At 40.7% G+C, this 17,307-nt stretch overlaps 1 protein-coding gene across 3 annotated transcripts in view; it reads right to left on the bottom strand.

The window, feature by feature from the left end:
- inppl1a (inositol polyphosphate phosphatase-like 1a) overlaps positions 1-17,083 on the bottom strand; it is a 28,231-nt gene extending 11,148 nt beyond the window's left edge. The window contains exons 1-9 of one of the 3 annotated variants that reach the window (XM_034700723.1): positions 16,908-17,083; positions 16,539-16,826; positions 6,143-6,206; positions 5,276-5,423; positions 5,119-5,200; positions 3,409-3,555; positions 3,082-3,172; positions 2,097-2,186; positions 938-1,036 (exon numbers count right to left, since the gene is read on the bottom strand). In XM_034700723.1, the coding sequence (XP_034556614.1) occupies positions 938-1,036; positions 2,097-2,186; positions 3,082-3,172; positions 3,409-3,555; positions 5,119-5,200; positions 5,276-5,423; positions 6,143-6,206; positions 16,539-16,720 (903 nt within the window). In that variant the 5' untranslated portion in view covers positions 16,721-16,826; positions 16,908-17,083. Of the gene's footprint in view, positions 1-937; positions 1,037-2,096; positions 2,187-3,081; positions 3,173-3,408; positions 3,556-5,118; positions 5,201-5,275; positions 5,424-6,142; positions 6,207-16,538 lie in introns of all 3 variants that reach the window. The other 2 variants (XM_034700721.1, XM_034700722.1) reach the window with 2 other exon arrangements.
- Between the last annotated feature and the right edge of the window lie 224 nt (positions 17,084-17,307).

The raw sequence follows: 17,307 nt of genomic DNA, 5'->3' as shown, positions 1-17,307 counted from the left end.
AGGAGAAAGAGTCTTGTTAAGTAAGGGTTTATTTTGAATGTATAAAATAAAGATATTTTTTTCACCGAACCATTTGCACACCTATTCGCCTCCAGAGAATGTTTCCTGACACTTCCAATCTTTGTTATAAATGTAATATACTTAAAGGTACATTTATCCACTTGTTTTGGTCTTGTGACTGCATTCAAACTTTCTGGAAGAGGGTTCACTCTGTAATCCAGAAGGTGATTTGTAAACAGTTTTCACTGACTCCCTCTTTCTGTCTACTTAACCATGCTCCAGACAATTTATTGGATTCAGACACTACATCTCTGTTGACAATTCTTTTGTTTCTGGCTTAAAATGTATTTTGCTGCGGTGGTCTACTCCCCAGGCCCCTACAGTTGACATATGGATATCACAGATCTCTGCTCTTTTTCCTCTTGAGAAGTTGACTCATGACCTTAATCAAAAACCAGACAAGTTCCGGAGGATCTGGGAACCACTGCACTCCTTCTCGCTGAAGATATAACTTATCATCTGTGCCTGGAAGATGAAGACTGTTTGCCCTTTCATTTATTTCTTGTATGTGCTCTTTGTTTACCTGTCTCCTGTCGTCTTTTCATTTACTTCATTTTCTTGTGTATATGTAAACGCGGTGCTCTCTGTTAGTTTGGGGTGGGACCTTTTATGTTTTCTATGAGTTTTGTTTTATTTTGTTCTAATGTTTGTGTTTATAAAACTGAAAAATCAATAAAAAAAGAGTATTAAAAAAATAAATTAAGATATTTGCCAAACTACACCTCCGAAGATGACAAAAATCCTTCCAGTTGTCATTTCATACACCTCACTGAAAAACTAAAAGCTAAGAACTGTTCACATCATCCCGTCTTGGTTTGTAATAAACAGAAGCATCATGTGTGTGTTTGGGTGTGTAATGCATGTTTGTAATGCATACCTCAAAAGCCTGAACAGGGATGGCTTTGCTGTGACGCATGGAGAGAGGAGGGGGGGAACATGGAGAAGACAAACTCATGTCCTGTAGAGCTTTCAGAGCCTGAAGGGGAAAAGAGAGAGATGGTGAGAAACGAGAAAGAACACGCACAGTCACACTCACTCACACACACACTCACTCACACACACACACACAAAGACACACACACACACACACACACACACGCACACACGCACACACACACACACACACACACACACACACACACACAAACACACACACACACACACACACACACACCTGCTGCTTGGAGGTGGTTAGTTTAGATAACCCTCTCTATATGATAGATCATCTGTCAAGGGTCTTGCAGCGCAGCATGAGGACTCCAGGCTTCAGGCAGATGGGACTGTGTGTGTGTGTGTGTGTGTGTGTGTGTGTGTGTGTGTGTGTGTGTGTGTGTGTGTGTGTGTGTGTGTGTGTGTGTGTGTGTGTGTGTGTGTGTGTGTGTGTGTGTGTGCTTGTGTGTGTGTGTGCATGTGTGCGCATGTGTGTGTGTGTGTGTGTATGTGTGTGCGTGTGTGTGTGTGTTTGTGTGTGCTTGGGGTGGGCCGGTGGGTGGGGGGGGTCAAAGTTTAAAGACAGCCTACTTTTTTTTGACACACGACTCATAGAAAACACTTTGGCAGAAATCAGTGGGGCTATTTTGTGGCACATTTGGACTGAGCAGATATTTCTCCATCTGTAAACACTGCCCTTGTAAACTATGTTACTATATCGGTAATTTAAAGAAAAATGCTCAAGCTGTAAAAATGCAGAACATTAAACCTCACCAAATGACTCTTTTGCTTGTATTAATCTGCTATGTTTGATGTTAACACCGTTTCTACTTGAGTGTATTCATGAGGAGGGTCTTCAGTTGCCGGGAAGGAAATGGCCTCAGAGTAATCATTCCACATGTCTTGACTCATGTGATGTCACGGGCTCCACCCTCTCGGCTCCTGTTAGATCACATCCAGGAAGCTGTTGCCTTTTGACCACCAACACTGGAGTTCAGTCCATTTATCTTCTTGTAACTCTGTGTCTTACCTTTTGTGTGCACATGTGAGTGTGACGTGTGTGTGTGTGTGTGTGTGTGTGTGTAGATAAATAAATCACTATGTACCTTTTTCTCTATGGAGGACAGCAGGTCTTTGAGGATTGCCAGCTTGGTCACAAGGTTCTCCAACTCCTGGTCTCCACCCTGATTCACTGACTAATAGAGGACAAAAAAAAGGAGAGAACTGATGCAAGCTGTTGACAAAAAGAGCAGGAAATGGGTTTATGTTCTGGGCTTGCAAAAACAGCTTTCAAATGAAGGGAAGCTGTGGTTATTGATGTTTGTAACAGGCACAGAGAAACAGGAAAAAAACTTGAATAAAAAAATACAACTCATAACTTAACATGAAATGCTTTGAGCCACGGTGACAATTAAAATATCTTATTTTCATACTGTTAATGTGTGGTAATCAGAATAAAAGCAGACCGTCTGCTGGAATCCTAAACATTAACTAGTGTGTTAGAAATTAGTCAATTAAAACTGAGATAGCCGCTCACATACACAAGTGACTTTCCTTCGGATTCATCACATAAAGAGCAGTATTTGTATAAAAAGGGTGACTAATTTGACCACAGTTGTCCTTAGTAGCCTCTGCAACAAAAGGAAGCATTTCCTCATGACACTCACTCACTCATGAGTGAGTGATTATTCTGTTGCGCAGCTTTGTGCCCAGGAGCTTAAATAGAAGTGTTGACTTGTTCCTTAAGGACACTATGTCACATATTTCCCCATCTGTGTGACTATAAATACTCCAATGGGACACACGTCACTTAATGCGAGTAATACCTGATACGCTGAGCTTTCAAATTTTAAGACAATTCAAGATTTAGATTCTGCAAGAAGGATCTGACAGCTTGGCTATCAGTGAAGATGGTTGAATTTATGTTTGATGGCAACATACACTTCATATATAGTATCCACACAATCATAAGAAACATGCAGCAGACCGGCAGAAAAGGGGTTAAATACTGGTACTGTTCAGTTTTAAGACATGACAAGGAGTACAACGAAACCACATATACACATACACATAAAAGGGCTAGGTGCATACCTGCTGGATCATCTTGGAGACCATGAAAGCACTCTGCTGATCGAAGACTTTAGACAGGATCTCCAGACCAGACAAAACCTTATCGACCTCCCTACAGGGGCAACAAAGAGAGGACAAGAGCTTAGTTGTTTCAAAGCTTCAAGCTTGTTTTTAATTCAGTTTATTTTCTGTGGATAGCCACAATGTTTGTATGTGCAGCATGTACCATGTGACCAAAACAAATGACGTGTTTCCATGGCATGTACATCTCCAGGCTCTAGACCCTTACATAGTTTGCCATTATTTGTGGAAACTGTCTCTGATGTTGTGCTGGTTAATCTGTCTTACCCATTAAGGCGTTTGCAGGAGGCCACTAGCGTCTTGTTGAGGTGAGGTAAGGAGGAGGCGCCCTGTTTGACTGCCTCAAGGTCAAGAGCATAACTGCCCTTCAGATACTCATGGGAAATGGTGCTCAGGCCATTAGCAGCTGGAGCACTGAAAGAAATTCAAACAAAGTCTGATTACTTAACATTCAACCAACTTCACTACATGCAAAAAGTCTCACAAGATAGGTAAACAGATTATAGTACAATGTAGCATTGATGTTATTGAATGTAGGATGCTGTATGCAGACATGTCCTGCTCGCACTGCAACAAAGCTTCCATCCTGCAGTCAAATCTTGCAGCCTCACCTGACATTTTTGAGCTTGCTTTTCATAATTTTTTGTATGTCTTTCTGTTGTTATGTCCTTCTACTTTCTAAAATTGTTTCATGCATGATTCAGGGTTTCAAAACTGCTTCAGAAAAAAAAGAGGACTATCATGGACTCAAAGTTGACATATTGCTTAAGCATGAGTGTTAAGTCCGCTAGAACTGCATCTGTGCAGTCAGGATTTTTAGAGTCACACACTTCCTTTTAAACAGAGTGCTGACTTATGTCTACCCTAACACCCACAGACAAATACTGGCTCTCTCACTTTACCAGGCAAGTAGGAGGCCCCTCGCCCAACATGCTGACCACTCAAGAACACCCCAACCAGACAAGATAGCTATCTGATGCTGACATATCACACCACTGCTTCAGTTTTAATTTTTCTAACAGCCCATACAACACCTTTTATACAGCCAAATAAAACACCCCTTTTTTGTTCAAACCTCTCCAACTAAAATATCTACCTCTGCAACTCTCTGCATTTACAGACCTTTAATATGGTCCACACAGTGACTTCACAGCAAGCTGAGCAAACTTTCCTGCACCAAGCTTTATTTTGTATCATGCAAAGAATGCAAACTAGAAAACAAAGACGTCTTCCCTTACTATTTCTGACTCACTGTGTATTTAAACATTCATTTTGATGGTTTCAGAGCATTTAAAGCCTATACAGAGAGCATGACGGCTGATTTCTGTGATGGATTTTGTACTTTGTGTATGTAATTTGATGCACCCTGTAACCACTTGAGTAACTTTTAAATGCTATAGAAATATGAGAATGATGAACACAACCAACCAACTTTAACCACAGATGTAGGAGTAATGGTACTGACTGTTTACCGTGAAATGCTCTAACATGAGCAACACGCAAGCACGCACGCACACACACACACACACACACACACAGCCCCCCTCCATCAAAGCCTTTATCATCTGCGACCAACATGGTTTCCAACAGGATGTGGCTTTCCATTTTCATGTAGACTGAGGAGGTACCCAATAGAGCCGAGGTTAATAGTGTGCACTAATACATCTTTGTATTTAGCATTATTATACTCAAGTGTAATAATACTAAAGGTATAATCAAAGTGTGTGTACAAATCATATGACAGAGATGTTGAATTAAATAATCAGCGATACCTGTGTTTCATATATTTGTTTCATAAATTAGTTGTCGCAGTAGGGCAACATCCTTCCTGTGCCTCTGTGTGTGTGTGTGTGTGTGTTGCGGTTGTGTCATTGTTTGTGAGAATTATTCAGAAGGATAAGAATCAGTAGTCATACAGTAGTTGGAGGTTATTAAGGTGAAATGAACAGTGAAAAAGTCCAAATGTAGATTCTGTACCTCTCTGTGGGTGTGTCTGGTCCAGGAGGGGTGGAGGTGGAGGCGGAGCGAGGAGGAAGGGGTGGCTTCTCATCCTCCCCATCTACGAATCATAGAAAAGGAAAGTTAGCGTGCTCTTTTAAGCGAGACAATCACTGCGTTCTGGTTTCAGAGATACCTGAATAGTCTCTGTCATCACTGGCGGCTGTTTCCTCTCTGTCCACAGGGAAAAGTAGTGTGCTGACCAGACCCTGGCTGGGCTGCAGATATAATGACACCAACTCTGGTAATGTCTTAAAGCGCTTCGGCTGAACACCCTGAGACGTCTGACAGAGAAAGGAAGAGAGGGGGAGAGACAGAGGAAGAGTTATTTTCTGCTCGGTATCAACATAACAATTACATGCAAACCTCTTGGCAGCAAGATGTCCTGTTACTGAAATCTCTGGTGGCCCCTATTGTTCCACATTTAATGTTGGGTAAGCAAATATGACCCAGTAGTCTAAATATAATCCAAACCAGGAAGAGGTGTTTTGGTAAACATTGCTTTCATACTTATTCAGCTCCAGGAAGCAAAATTAGACTCTGTTCAATGCCACAGCTTAGACCCCAAAACTCTCACAGCAGGGACACAGATGTCTGTAATGTGGCCACACGGATCGTCTGGAGCACCATCTTGTGTGTGTGTGTGTGTGTGTGTGTTTGTGTGTGTGTGTGTGTGTGTGTGTGTGTGTGTGTCTGTGTGTGTGTGTGTGTGTGTGTGTGTGTGTGTGTGTGTGTGTGTGTGTGTGTGTGTGTGTGTGTGTGTGTGTGTGTGTGTGTGTGTGTGTGGCTGTTCATGGTGAGGACTTCACAGCTGTTGGGCATGACGCACAAAGAGGCTGCTGTTCATGTGTGTGAGCGAGAGAGCTCACAGCCAACAAAAGCATTTCTGCCTGCCAGCTGCTACTGAAGCAAATACAGTTTTTGCTGCACACATGCACACACACTTAACCTTTAGCCATGTGTGTGAGTCTGTGTGTTTGTGTTTGTGTGTCCTCTCTTGTACCTGAACAGCCAGAAATCCGTCTTCATCTGGGAGGATTCTGTATGTGTGGACATGCTTCTGAAACCTGTAGAGACAGAAAACACCAAGGTTTAAAAGGGAGAGCAGTTATGAAGAAGGAGAAACGTGTCTGAGAATGAAAAGTAACTCCAAAGTTTTGCGTGAATGGAGTCAAAAAGAAGAAGAAAGGTCTGTTAAACTATTGTTTGATTGAACAAAAGTCCTACATTCAGGCACTCACACACTTCTGTACTTGACCCCGGTGGATGGGGTTAGTGTATGAGGGCATGAGAGTGAGGGGGGTTTAGACACTGAAGAGAGCTTCAACCTGTTGCTGTCCGTCACAGCTGAGAGTGGGCTTTATTCTTACAGTAGCATGATACAGTAAAGCAGATACAGTAAAGTACAAATATGAAAAGATAAAAACACTAAAGTAACAAAGAGACAAACACTCTTCTCCTTTTTTGTATCTCTTCCAAAATGTGCCTGTTTTTTTTCATTCATGAACTGTTTCAAACTTAGTCTGTTTTATATTTCTGATTGGACCAAAAGCTTACTTCCCCAAAACCAATTACAGATCAATGCTCTGACATTGTGATTGCAGAGCCGTGACGACACGCCTGCAGCCACAAGCTGGAGTTTAATGATTTTCATGTCTGCTCGTCTGCTCAGTGGACCGCACACAGAATGTTCAATTTGCAAAGCAAATGTTGGGTTTCTATCTGTTCATGTGAACTATACTTTATACTGCACAGCTGTGTTATAGTTATCATTAGCTCAGAAGTTTGAGCATTAGGACATACACAAATGCAAAAACACCTACGTAATCCTTTTACCCCAGCTTCTACAGTGCCTTTTGACAGAATGTATGTGTGTGTTTAAAATGAGGGAGGGGGGAATCCATGCCGGGTATTCATCCTGCTCCGTCCACTCAGCTGTTTTTCCGGTCTTTCCAGGTCAGTGTCCCACAGGAACTAAAACATGCGCTGGACGTAAATAGAAAAGTGTTTCCCTGCAAACTACAAGAGGATAATTTCTGTTCCACAACAAATACAAACGAAACTAAATTAATAAAGAAGCTCAACTTTTTCCCAGCACGAGAGCCATATCTAGTTCAGCTTGTAAAAGAGGTTTTGATACTTAGTTGCAACACTCTCAGACTGACAGAAAATGAACATGACGGAATGGTTTAACAACACTAGTCATCAAAGCAGGGATTAACAGGGGCATGAACTGGCTTGAAGTGTCGGGCAATCAGTAAAGTTTCAAGTACCACAAGTAGCACAACATGTGGGCACTGAGACTGTACAAGGAGGTAGACATGATGCAAGATTTGGCCAGTGTCTGACTGGTAATGTACAGCAATCTCCAAAGCACCTACAGACAAGTCATGATCTCCAATCCTGACCTTATTAGTTTCAACCTGATGGACACTCTTCTAAGTAATGGAAACAGAGGGCAGTTATGTTTTTATAGTTATCTTGTAACTCCCAGAGAAGAGGGAGAAAGACGTGCAACAAAGCTCTTGGCACAAATTTGAACTCTCAGTATGAGCGGTCACTGATAATGGATTAAACCACCACAACACTGAGAACAGAAGTTGCCATGTAATATTGATTTACATGCTGCACATTTATCACATTGACACTAATAATGGCTCCATATATCATGTCTCCAGCAGTCAGACATGATAAATACGCTCTCCTTAAGCCAAGACTCAGCAGCTCGCACAGCCAGTGAGAGGAACTGTTGCTTCTGTCTGGCCTCCTATCTGCATGTGGTCTCCTCACTTTAGAACCACACATACACAGGAATCACTGCAGTTTACTGTGGTGACTGTGTTTGTGTGTGTTTGTGTAAATACTATTGTTTCAGACGCAGCAAAGTTAGAACAGGGGGGACCCTAAGCTTCCAGTATGTGTGTGTGGGTGTATGTGTTTTCAACAATAGTCTGTGGAGAGGATAATGACTGCATCACTGACTCCCTCTGTCTTGTTGGCCTGACATATCACCTCCTCTTCTTCTGTCTCTTTCAGTGCATAGCGTTTCCCTGAATGCATCAGCTGAGTGAGGTCCCCTCATCGCCAGTAAACAAGTCCATTAACCAGTATGTTAATGAACTCCTCTGGGGGCTACAACATAGTTATCAAAGATGCTTCATGGAATATCTACAGTCATGGCCAAAAGTTTTGAGAATGAAACAACTATTAATTTTCACAAAGTCTACTGTTTCAGTTTTTATAATGGCAATTTGCATATACTCCAGAATGTTATGAGGAGTGATCAGCTCAACTACAATTAATTGCAAAGTCATCCCTTTGCCTTGAAAATGAACTTTATCACCCAAAACACATTTCCACTGCATTTCAGCCACAAAAGGACCAGCTAACATCATTTCAATGACACACAGGTGTCACACACATTAACACAGGTGTGGGTGTTGATGAGGACAAGGCTGGCGATCAATCTGTCATGATTGAGTGACTGGACACTTTAAAGGGAAGATGATGCATGACACCATTGTTCCTCATCTGTTAGCCATGGTTACCTGCAAGGAAACACGTGCAGCCATCATTGCATTGCACAAAAAGGGCCTAACAGGGAAGTTTATAGCAGCGAGTAAGATTGCACCTCAGTCAACCGTCTATCGAATTATCAAGAACTTCAAGGAGAGAGGTTCAATTGTTGCCAAACAGGCTCCAGGGCACCCAAGAAAGTCCAGCAAGCGCCAGGACCGTCTCCTGAAGGTGTTACAGCTGTGGGATCGGGCCACCACCAGTGCAGAGCTTGCTCAGGAATGGCAGCAGGCAGGTGTGAGTGCATCTGCACGCACAGTGAGGCGAAGACTTTTGGAGGAAGGCCTGGTGTCAAGGAGGGCAGCAAAGAAGCCACTTCTCTCCAGTAAAAACATCAGGGACAGACTGATTTTCTGCAGAAGGTACAGGGACTGGACTGCTGAGGACTGGGGTAAAGTCATTTTCTCTGATGAATCCCCTCCCGATTGTTTGGGGCATCTGGAGGAAGGCTTGTTCGGAGGAGACGAGGTGAGCGCTACCATCAGTCCTGTCTCTTGCCAACAGTGAAGCATCCTGAGACCATTCATGTGTAGGGTTGCTTTTCGGTCAAGGGAGTGGGCTCTCTCTCGCTCTTGCCTAAAAACACAGCCATGAATAAAGAATGGTACCAGAACGTCCTCCCAGAGCAACTTCTCCCAACCATCCAAGGGCAGTTTGGTGATGAAGAATGCCTTTTCCAGCATGATGGAGCACCTTGCCATAAAGCAAAAGTCATAACAAAATGGCTCGGGGAACAAAACATTAAGATTTTGGGCCCTTGGCCAGGAAACTCCCCAGATCTTAATCCCATTGAGAACTTGTGGTCAATCCTCAAGAGGCGGGTGGACAATCAAAAACCCACAAATTCTGACAAACTCCAAGCATTGATTATGCAAGAATGGACTGCCATCAGTCAGGATTTGGTCCAGAAGTTGATTGACAGCATGCCAGGGAGAATTGCAGAGGTCTTGAAAAAGAAGGGTCAACACTGCAAATATTGACTTATTGCATGAATTCTGTGTAATTCTCAATAAAAGCTTTTGATACTTATGAAATGCTTCTAATTGTATTTCATTATACCATAGAAACATCTGCCAAAAACACCTCAAAACCCTGAAGCAGCAGACTTTGTGAAAATGTAATATTTGTGTCATTCTCAAAACTTTTGGCCATGACTGTATACTGGACAATAAACTAAAATAAATAAACCATTAAATATCTTAAATGTTTAACTATAGAGCAATGATTGTTTACTTATCAAAGCCTCTGTGAGGAATTCTACACTGGATATAAAACAGGCTGAAATGCACAATAATGCCGCTTTATGACTTAAAAGAGTGAATGAGAGGATAAGCAACAAAATTAAAAGTTTTAATATTATCATTTTGAATGCCTTTGAAAGCACCCCGAACAAACATCCATTTTTACTAGGGATACGCCGAAATAATTTATTATGACAATTATTATTAGGGAGACCGGGGACAGTTGTAACACGGGTCAGTTGTAACACTTGCACTTGCTCCAATCAGGAACAAGTTAGGAATCACCGGATTCACTCTGCACATGCTCAGTCTAGTTGCAGCTAGTTTGTATAGCAGTTCGAACACACTGGGTTAAAAGAGCTCAAAGTTATAGACAGAAATGTAAACAATGTTACAACTGTCCCCGGTCTCCCTTACCATTGCACTTATGGCTATAAATGCGTACTAACCTCACTAAAATCGAGGATCTTATTGAACATATCAGACAACGAGGGTGCAAAACCGAAAATGCACATTAATTTTCGGTGGCTGAATTTTTGGTGCATCCCTAATTTTACTTCAAATATTCACAGTGAGTGACACATTTCACCATTTAAAGGAAGACAGGGTGGGATATCATGTCAGAAACCACAACCTCTGCATGCACAAGACAAGACCAGTAAATAGAAACAAGGTCCTCAGGGGAGGCCAAAATCAACGCATATCAAAAGTTCCTTAAAGGAGCTTTAAAATATTCTTGTGTTGGGATGACTTGGATTTGCATTAATAGCTTAAGACGGCAGTTTTTCAGTACTGTATGACCACAAATACTTCAAGAAAGAGATTGTATCTATGAGGATACTACAAAGTCAAGGCGATTGCTTGAATAGCAACAACACTACAAGCTGTTCAAAAAAATGTATAGCCTTTTTACGTATGTACTAGCAGGTAATGGAGGATACAACACAACATACTGCAACTTCTCCCGAAACCGTCAGTGAGGCCAATTTTATGGTTGTTGTCTGTTTCACAGGCCTGTGGTCATCATGTTTACTGTACTAATGTAGTTTCCTCCTCTCTGTTAGTTTGCATTGTGTCTTTGCAGAGGTAAAGATGGATTCCAACTCTGCCATCAACACAGAAGGAACCATAGTAAAAAAAATGTATCTGCAGATTAACAATGGAGACACTTCTTTTTTTTAAATAACACATTACTCAGATGTTTCTATATTTTGCCCTGGATTGCCTTTCTAGTGAGGAATGTTTTCACAGACACCTCTAGGTTTCAAACACACAGATACACAGAGGGCCAGACCTGAACCCCTGACTTGTTTAGACATGTTTTACTGATACTAAAGAATACCTCCCTGACAGAAAAAAAAACAAGATTCAATATCTCTGTAGCTGTCCCAGTGATGCATACATAAACTGATCTAACACATGGCATCACCTGATGTTTGACATCTGGACTCCAAAAAATGGGACAATGAAGCTGGACACATAAAAGAAAGGTCTTGCAAAATAGCTAGTGAGAGCTGTCAAGCAGTTTTATGATGTACTGAAATTTTACAATCAAGCTTCTACGTACATGTTTTATCTGTCACTCCTCCCATTACCAAATAGTTAGCCTGCTTGTTTAAGAGGTCACTTCCCAAAACGTCAGACCGATACTTCTAATTAGCATGCAAACACACAAAACCCAGAGACCACAACTCCACATGCTGAAATGTTCTCTAAGAGGAAGTGAAAAGGCCTACAAGACAAAGTGACCCTGACCTGGAGTCAATCCCACTGCTGGGGAGAGCTTCTTTAGAGCCACACACACAAAAACAAACAGTTTTCACACCAGCCTATTCTCAGAGAACAGCAAAGTGGAAACATGTCATCAACACACTGGGGCCTCCAAAGATCTCAAAAAGGAAGTGCAAATGTCGGTTTATAGAAGTCACAAGGCCAAGCTCAACAAAAAGCTGTGTCTGGTAGACATGTTCAGGTTGTGGAGAAAAAAAAAACCTTTTTGGCATGCGTGTATTGTGTGCAAGGATGTAAAATAGGTCACCTGATTTATGTGGTCAAAATGAGCTCGTTTTCATGTTAAATTATCACACTGACCCAATTATGAGCCATGCCTCCTCTATGCCATCTTGCAGTCCTCTGGCAAAAACAGTCTGACTGTGTTCATTAAGTCATCAAGTAATAACTGTCACTTTCATTTTCTGATTAAAAAATCATCTTAAAGAAGACAAAGAAGACTTATTAATTCTCTCAAATATGAAATAAACATCAAGAGACAGAGTAAACACGTCAGCTGAAACCAACAGTACACTGGTGCCATGACTAAAACCAGTTTGCCACTGTCTGGAATATTTTCACACTTCTAGTGACTCAGATATTACTTCCTGGAAATGCATTTATTTATTTATTGTGTTTATTCTTGACCACGCTTGACTCTGTCATCTCTTCCCTCACAGCTACAAGGGCACCAGGGAAGTACTGGGAAAACCTGTCCTCCAAGATATAACTCATGAAAACGGACAGCTTGTTTCTGTTGTATAATGCAGACTGTGATAATTGTGGTCTGCATGGTCTGTGAGTGAGCTTTAAGATAACACATTTACATTTTATTTACGAGATGGGGCAACACTTACATTTATTGTCAGAGGTGTCAAAAGTATTTACATTCATTACTCAAGTAGAAGCATAGATACTAGGCGGACGTTGAAGGATCAACTCAAGCTTTTTACTCAAGTAAAAGTGTGAAAGTACTGGTTTCAAAACTAACTAAGTATAAAAGTAAAAGTAATGTAAGGGGAAAATGCCATTAAGGACAAAAGCTTAGGCTGCGCCACAGGAGCCTATTCATTGCCCCACCTTCAAAAATTTGTTTTTTTCTAAAGGCCATAATGACTATAATGTTATATTAATATGTTAATGTTGAAATGATGCTGCACCTGTTTCAGCCGCGTTCATGCCCATTGAAAATGAATGCATTTTTGTACAATGCAAATACATTAAAGAACCATATATGTGTACTACTGAGCATTAACATGTTTCATGGAGCAGAAGATATGATGACTAGTTGCCTATAAGTATTGTAATAGTGCAAAAAGTCAAACTTCACAGGCATGTTGCCTTTATGGAATTATGTACATCCAAGCATCAAGCACTCAAACACATCCAAGACCCGGAACTGCTGGTGTTGACCAAACAGGTCTTGCTCAACACGAAGGCTAGATCGCTTCAAACTAATCTAGGCTAGCCAAAATGTTTGATTTCTTTATTAAGACACTATCACAACACGCGCATAAAAGTAATGAGTAAGAAACTTGGCCTCTTTCAGATGGTGATATATCTGGATATGTTTTTGTTTTTTGTGTTTTTTGAACGATGATGACAAGCCAGAATGAAAACAAGCTGAAAGGAAATAAGAGTAACAAGGCTATTCTTGAAATGTAAGGAGTAGAAAGTACAGATAATTGCGTGAAAATGTAAGGAGTAGAAGTAAAAAGTCAGCTGAAAAATAATTACTCCAGTAAAGTATAGATACCCAAAATGTATACTTAAGTAAGGTAATGAAGTATTTGTACTTCGTTACTTGACACCTCTGTTTATTATGCATGGATAAAAACGAAAAAGCACATAGTTTTGCAAAGATTTTCTGAAATACAAAAAGCCTGATAAAGACAACGCCAATAATTTGGCTTCCCTTAACCACAGAGTTCAATTTGATGGAGATTAACTAGTAAACTGGATATTTTGTAAAAGGTGTGCAGAAATATTTCCTATAACACTTAATATTTTTTACTATAAAAGGATATCAACACAGATCACATAACAGCTCAGTAAAAAAGTCCTTCCCTAGATTTAATGAGTTACAATATATTAAAAAATGATCATCTTATTCAATTTTCTTCTCATACAAAGTAACACACTACCCCTACCTTAAAAGATAAAACTGTTGAGAGGGTTTTATGGGAGCAGGAAGTCTACAACTCCCAACAAATGCCCTTTGGATTGAATGATACACTATCAATAATACTCAACACTGATATTGCAAAATTCACCTTAAAATGGAGCATAGAGAAGTTTACTGGAACCAGCTCCCACTCATGCCTCATTCCTAATGCAACCAACATATGGAATTAACACCCTAATGAATATTGACATCAGCCTGGGTTGTTGAGTATTGAACCAAAATAACTATGTCATGAACAACTGCCTTACATTCATCACCACATATATCACTTTGAGAGTGGCAGTGTTCACATATCTCACTTTGTATCTGTTGAATTTATTGCACAAGTATGTCTTTGATACAAACAGTGAATTCTAGTCATTTTCTTTTGAGTGTGAGTGTGAGTGTGTGTGTGCGTACATGCGTGCGTGCGTGTGTGTGTGTTTCTTACACATCCGGTGTAAATATTTCACAATAAAAAAATGAACATCCTTTGTTTAATCAGATAATGGTCGTCTTCCCTCAATGCTCCAGCCAATGTTTGCAAAAAGAAGTAGTTGGTGTTGTAAGGAAAACATTCAAATGCTCATATTTGAGATGACAGCAGTCTTTGTTCACGGATTTCATTCTGCTTTGTGAATGCGAAAAAGTGATGAAGTAAGAAAATCTAAGACCAGCTAATATCAACACTAATTCATATGAAGTAGCATTACTTGTAAAGTGCAGCTTATCTTAAGCCTGTCCATAACAATACTGAAGTCTCGTGAAAGAAAGTCTCTCAGATTAAACCTTCCATGAAAGGTGAAAGGGGAGAGGAAGGCAGAGGTGGAGGCGAGAATACATCCGGATATGGATGATGCATGGATGTGAGGAATGTTGTTGGCATTGAGTGACCCACTGAATTACTGGTGCACTCAGCAAACTATGAAAAGTGACATTGTATTACCAGGATATATTAATCGCTATGCTCTTGTTTTTTTCGACTTCAACTTTAACCAACCAGGAGTTATCGTTTTCCAGACCTATATTTTTCTGGGTTCTTGTACAGTGAGAGAGTGCGTCGAACAGGCAGGATAAAATTACTTCTGGTTTGTATTCTCTTTCAAGTGTCAGCTATTACATATTTAGACATGAGTTGGTTATGGTTTACATGTCAACACACTCACACTGAGATCTGTATGGGATAAACATCAGATAGGGGATGTCATGTAGGTCGAGTCAATGCTGGATCACGTGACATGATAGATCTTTTATTACCCGCACACAACTCATTTTGGTTGCTAATAAATTCAGTACCCTCTTTCCATGGTTCACTGGCTTGCCTGAGTCTTTATAGAGTGTTTCAATTACTTGTGGTATGCTATGTGTATTGAAACTTAATCATCTTCCTTTTTAAGAGATTGGGTATCTTTATATTACGCCCCTAAACTATGGAACTCTCTGCCTCTGGACATTAAAACGACGAGCTCTCTGGGTGTTTTTAAAAGTAAACTTAAGACTTGCCTTTTTAATCTAGCTTTTAATTTGGAGTCATTTATTTTCAGCCCTGGACTGCATTGTTATTTGTATTATTATTATTTGAATCATTGCTTTAACATTTATTTATCTTATTTAATGATTTAATTATCTATTTATTTATTGTATTCATCTGATCTTGTTAACGCTACCTTATTTTAAACTTTTCTTTCCACTCTTACTTATTTTATTAATTTTACTATATTGATTTTATTTCATTTCATCTATAATCATGCCGTTTATGATTTTACCATTGCTGTTGTTTTCTGTCTCTCTGTTATTCTGAGAAGCACTTTGGGCTGCATGTTTTTATGTATGAAAGGTGCTATATAAATAAAGTTGAGTTGAGTTGAGTTATATCATTTCAGCAGGATATAAGTAACTCTGTTAATACTGCTTCCTGAACATGGAGGTTTATTTGGTGGCAAAATGTCCTGAATGCAAATGAAGGTGATACAAACCTCCATCTGCTTCCAACGGGGAATTTCCATACCAGCATGGCGTATATGTTGTTTGTTTTTTTTTGTTGATAGATTGTGTGTGAAAAGATGATATGAGCAACTCATCAACTAAGCCATCTACGTCCCTGCTGTGCTCACTTTACTTGAGCCTTCAATTAAAACATCAGCTAGGCTTCAGCAGCCCATACATGCTTATATTTACCTCCACCACCATCCAGTTCCCTGTAAAAACAGCACTGCAGGCGACCACATCAGACACAAGAAGACAGACAGGGACAGCCCTAAAGTTGTGTGCCATGCTGGAGTTTCACTGCTGGGCAGACAGACAGTCTCTCTCCCTCTGCCACTCACATCCAGGAGAGAGTAAACATGGGTTGGCTGAAACTTGTGTAACGTTGATTCAATCTATAATCGACCTCATGCAACAGAAAGGGATGCTGATTTCATGCTGAAGGAAGGGAGTATTTGGGTACAGCTTTGTAAACATTAAGTACAGCTTGGCAGAGTAATAGCAAACAAAACAGTGACTTTAACATAACAAGGATCCCTGCGAGCTGTTTACCTTGAAAATAAAGTCAGATCTAAAACACTGGTGACGCAGAAACCTTTCTTATTATACAAAGTGAGAAGGAAAATAAAACACAAAGTTTCAATGATAATAAAGTTACTTACAGTACACACAAAGCGTACGCTCCGTTGACACTCTCGCTGTCCCGCACCAGGAAGCTGCCGTCTCTCCCGGCTCTGGCCAGCAGCTCCTCGGCCGCAGCTCGACTCAGGTCCCGGTGATACCACATCGGCGGTGCGGGCCCCAACGGAGAAATCCCTCCACCACCACCACCACCCCCGGCCATGGCCACAGCCCTTCAAACCGGGTCTCAACTCAGGCTGCTTCCAGACTTCTCCGTAAACCTCACAGCCCTTCTCCGGACTCTAAAGCGATCCAGTCCGGGACAAAAACTAAATGAACTGTTATTTCGGTGGCTTCAAGTATCGAGACAACAGACGACGGGGCTAAAAGTTAGACATTTGTTCAATTACACTGTTTGCGATTGTTTCCTCAGTTCCTGGAAGGCTCGCCACCCTCCTCTGTAGCTTCCCAGTCCCACGGAAATCAGGGTATGTAAATCCACGCAGGAGACCGGGGAGCAACAGTGGGGGCGACCCGCGTCAACAACAAAATAATGTCAATGTAAAACGCTTCCGGTGTATATTTTCAAAATAAGACACCCCAATGATGAATTTAAACAGATACACTTTATTTAGACGGCAAAGCCACAAAGTCTGGCTAGCTTGACGAGACTCTGTTAGTGATGGATGAAAAGTTACAAGACACTGTGATGATAAAAAACAAGTTACACTTTATCTAAAGATTAATATAGACATGAAGAGTTAATTTGCAAGAAAAGATAACTCAGTTTGTATACATTTTCAAAAAAAC

The sequence above is a fragment of the Notolabrus celidotus genome, chromosome 14 (assembly GCF_009762535.1).
Source record: "Notolabrus celidotus isolate fNotCel1 chromosome 14, fNotCel1.pri, whole genome shotgun sequence".
Lineage (NCBI taxonomy): Eukaryota > Metazoa > Chordata > Actinopteri > Labriformes > Labridae > Notolabrus > Notolabrus celidotus.
Note: the sequence above shows the minus strand (reverse complement) of the source record. Positions and strands in the feature narration are given on the sequence as shown.